This window comes from Brachyhypopomus gauderio, unplaced genomic scaffold (assembly GCF_052324685.1).
Source record: "Brachyhypopomus gauderio isolate BG-103 unplaced genomic scaffold, BGAUD_0.2 sc34, whole genome shotgun sequence".
In the NCBI taxonomy this organism is placed as follows: Eukaryota; Metazoa; Chordata; class Actinopteri; order Gymnotiformes; family Hypopomidae; genus Brachyhypopomus; species Brachyhypopomus gauderio.
Genome location: NW_027506866.1, coordinates 2,317,501 through 2,320,693, shown reverse-complemented (window position 1 = coordinate 2,320,693; position 3,193 = coordinate 2,317,501). Strand labels below are relative to the sequence as shown.

The following is a 3,193-nucleotide window of genomic DNA, read 5'->3' as shown; positions in this document are numbered from 1 at the left end:
ATGACAGCAGATGCCCTTCAGAGACCAGTTGGAGACCAGTTGATCCTGGAAGAGGATTATGATGAGAATTATATCCCATCTGAACAAGGTACATTAGCTGTCGCATACTACCTGTTACAGTTTAGGACCCCGGATAAAACTTTTAACAGAGCCGGAGTGGCTAATCGGGAGATTCGGGAGGATTCTCGATGGTCCGGCTCATGTCAATCTCTAGTTTGGGCCGATTGGGATGGAAAAATAATTTTGGGCATGAAACTCCCGGGCTGAAAAAGTGGCCCTGAACTCCGGCCCTAAACTTTAATATATGTTACTGAAATGGTATAATTTAATATCCACCATTGATAAAGTCTACAAGCTACAACAGTTTCATCATTTAAAAACTAAATTATAACATTGACATAATAACTTAATAATATATAATAATATTATAATAATAATATTAACAACACAGTTCCAGTTGGGACTCCTGTATGTTCGTCCAAGCTATAGCTACACTTTATAACATAGAATCAATCTCCATGCATTATGGACTTAAATATTTGAATTTGTGGGATTTTGTCTTGATTTGAAAATATCATACTGATTGTGGGTATATTCTTCTTATCTGTATTGCTCCTCAGATATCCATGATTTTGCCAGACAAATTGGCATTGACCCTGAGAGGGAGCCAGAGCTCCTATGGCTGGCCAGAGAGGTGGCTGTAGCCCCACTACCTCCTGAATGGAAACCCTGGTAGGACAAGCTCATTCTCATACAGTCACCCATAATGAAACAGTTTTCTTATCCTTACACACAGAACAGTGAGTGTTGGTGTGAGTGATGGTTCCCTTTAGAAAAATCCAAGCATACTCTAATGTGCCCTTAATTGAGGAATGGCTTCCATTCCAAGAACTCTACGTCTCATTCATGCTGGCTCGTTCATTCAGGTTCTTGATTACCTGACGTACCAAGGCCCTTTGTCCCCTGTAACTCAGTTATAATTTTAAGTACCATTTATAGAGGTAGGATGCATCAGGACTTTATTGTGAGTGTCATAATGTCACACGGACTCTCTGGAAGCTTGCAAGAAGTGGGCATTAAATCACTTATGACCTAGGTGATTAGATGAGCAAATTAGACAGCCCAACTTTTTTTTTAAAGACCATGGAACTGCAAGTCTGGAGAAGACTGAATAATTTGACTGGGAAATAAGATTGGGCAAGAGAAAATATAACAGGCAGAAGATGATTTTTTTGAAGTTGGGGAGTTTGATGTGACATGAAAGATCAGACACATTTTAACATATGAAATCATTTTTGGATTCTGTATTCAAATGGTTTGGGGGAAAGTATGTTATAACCTTATTGTCAGGTGTGACAGTGGTGTCAGTACCTTCATAGATAAAACACACAAAGACAAGATCCAGGAGATATTTAATGTTAGTTGTCCCCGAAACTAACAATTGCAAAGTATAAAATTAATATTTCATCACTCTATGCAGCAGATTTGCTTGTAGACTTGGCCTTCTGGAGAACCTAGGCTTGTCTACATGTCATGTGTTTTTATGTGTGTGTTTATCTATGTGATGAGCTTGTCTCCCTTTCCTACTCCAGTCAGGATGTGACTGGAGAAGTTTATTACTTCAACTTCTCCACGGGCCAGTCCACCTGGGACCACCCCTGTGATGAGCACTACCGCCAACTAGTGGCCCAGGAGCGGGAGCGTGCTCACCACGGCCGGACTGCCTCTGCCATCTCAGGCTCCGCCTCCACAGGAACCACAAAGAACAAGGAGAAGAAGAAGAAGAAGAAGGAGAAAAAAAAGAAGGAACCAGAGGAACTGAAGGCCCCAAGAGTGAGTTTGGATCTGTGTACCCTAAAATGTATTTTGTTACACAGCAGTTATATTTGTCACACTTTCTCTTCCATTCTACACATTCTTGACTGCTGTGTTTCTAAGAACACTGAAATGAATTGAACAATTATTTGCTCATCGAAGTATATCAAAAGATTTAGGACAGCAGTCGCCTAAAGTTGAGCAGAAAGGAGAAAGAAAGCTAAATTGTGTGTGCCATTCTGCTAAAGCTCTCTCTCTCTCTCTCTCTCTCACACACACACACACACTCACACACTCACTCACTCTATCACTGTCTCTCTCTCTCTCTCTCTCTCTCTCTCACACACACACTCACTCTATCACTGTCTCTCTCTCTCTCTCTCTCTCTCTCACACACACACACTCTCACACACTCACTCACTCTATCACTGTCTCTCAGCTGCTGGCTCCTCTGGCTCCACTGAGAGGGATGTGTGACCTTTCAGTTCCAGGACTGCGAGGTTCCCTGGGCAACTCCACAGACCTTCATCCTTTAAAGTCCTCACTAGGGGTAAATGTACGGTCTATATCCTCTAGTAGGGGTGAACATGTACAGTCTATATCCTCTAGTAGGGGTAAATGTACTGTCTATATCCTCTAGTAGGGGTGAACATGTACAGTCTATATCCTCTAGTAGGGGTGAACATGTACGGTCTATATCCTCTAGTAGGGGTGAACATGTACAGTCTATATCCTCTAGTAGGGGTGAACATGTACAGTCTATATCCTCTAGTAGGGGAATGAAACCTCATTGTATACTTTTATAAGGTGGTGTAAGAACAAACCCTACATACGTCACTGGAGGTAAAAGAACACGTCACTCCTCTGCAAAGTTTAGCTTTTACCAAATTGACTTTGAAGTGATGGAGGTCTGAGTTCATGGCAGAGGTGTAGAGCGTATGATGGTGTGTATCTTAGGATGTATCAGGAGCAAATTTGCATTCGCTAAGAGGACGACAGCTGGAGAGTCTGGCTCCGCCCATATTTAATTCAGATCTGGAGGTGGATGAAGAGGAGGAGGATGAAGAGCAGAAGGCGGAGTCTGTCCATGAGGTGAAAACACCCGCTAGAATATAATGCTCTGATTTTTAGCTCACTGTCACCTTTGTAGTCTTTACAGTGCAGTAAAGTATGAGGAATGATTTTCTGTATCCGTGTTGCGGTGTGTGTTTGTGTGTACGTAGAGTCTGCTAGGGTCATCAGACCTGTTGCAGAACATACACTTGGACCTGGACATCCTGAAAGGGGGACTGCAGTATGAGGTGGCCACGATGTTCTTCACTCTCCCTCACTCACACATTATGTTCCCAGCTTTTCACACACATTTATACAGCGCCAC

General features: G+C 42.5%; 1 protein-coding gene across 1 annotated transcript in view; it reads left to right on the top strand.

Annotated features, from left to right (window-relative positions):
* Positions 1–3,193, top strand: part of LOC143485520 (uncharacterized) — a 6,456-nt gene continuing 3,263 nt past the window's right edge. The window contains exons 1-6 of the mRNA XM_076984968.1: positions 1–88; positions 621–732; positions 1,593–1,833; positions 2,255–2,365; positions 2,773–2,907; positions 3,039–3,116. Of these exons, the coding sequence (XP_076841083.1) occupies positions 1–88; positions 621–732; positions 1,593–1,833; positions 2,255–2,365; positions 2,773–2,907; positions 3,039–3,116 (765 nt within the window). The remainder of the gene's footprint in view (positions 89–620; positions 733–1,592; positions 1,834–2,254; positions 2,366–2,772; positions 2,908–3,038; positions 3,117–3,193) is intronic.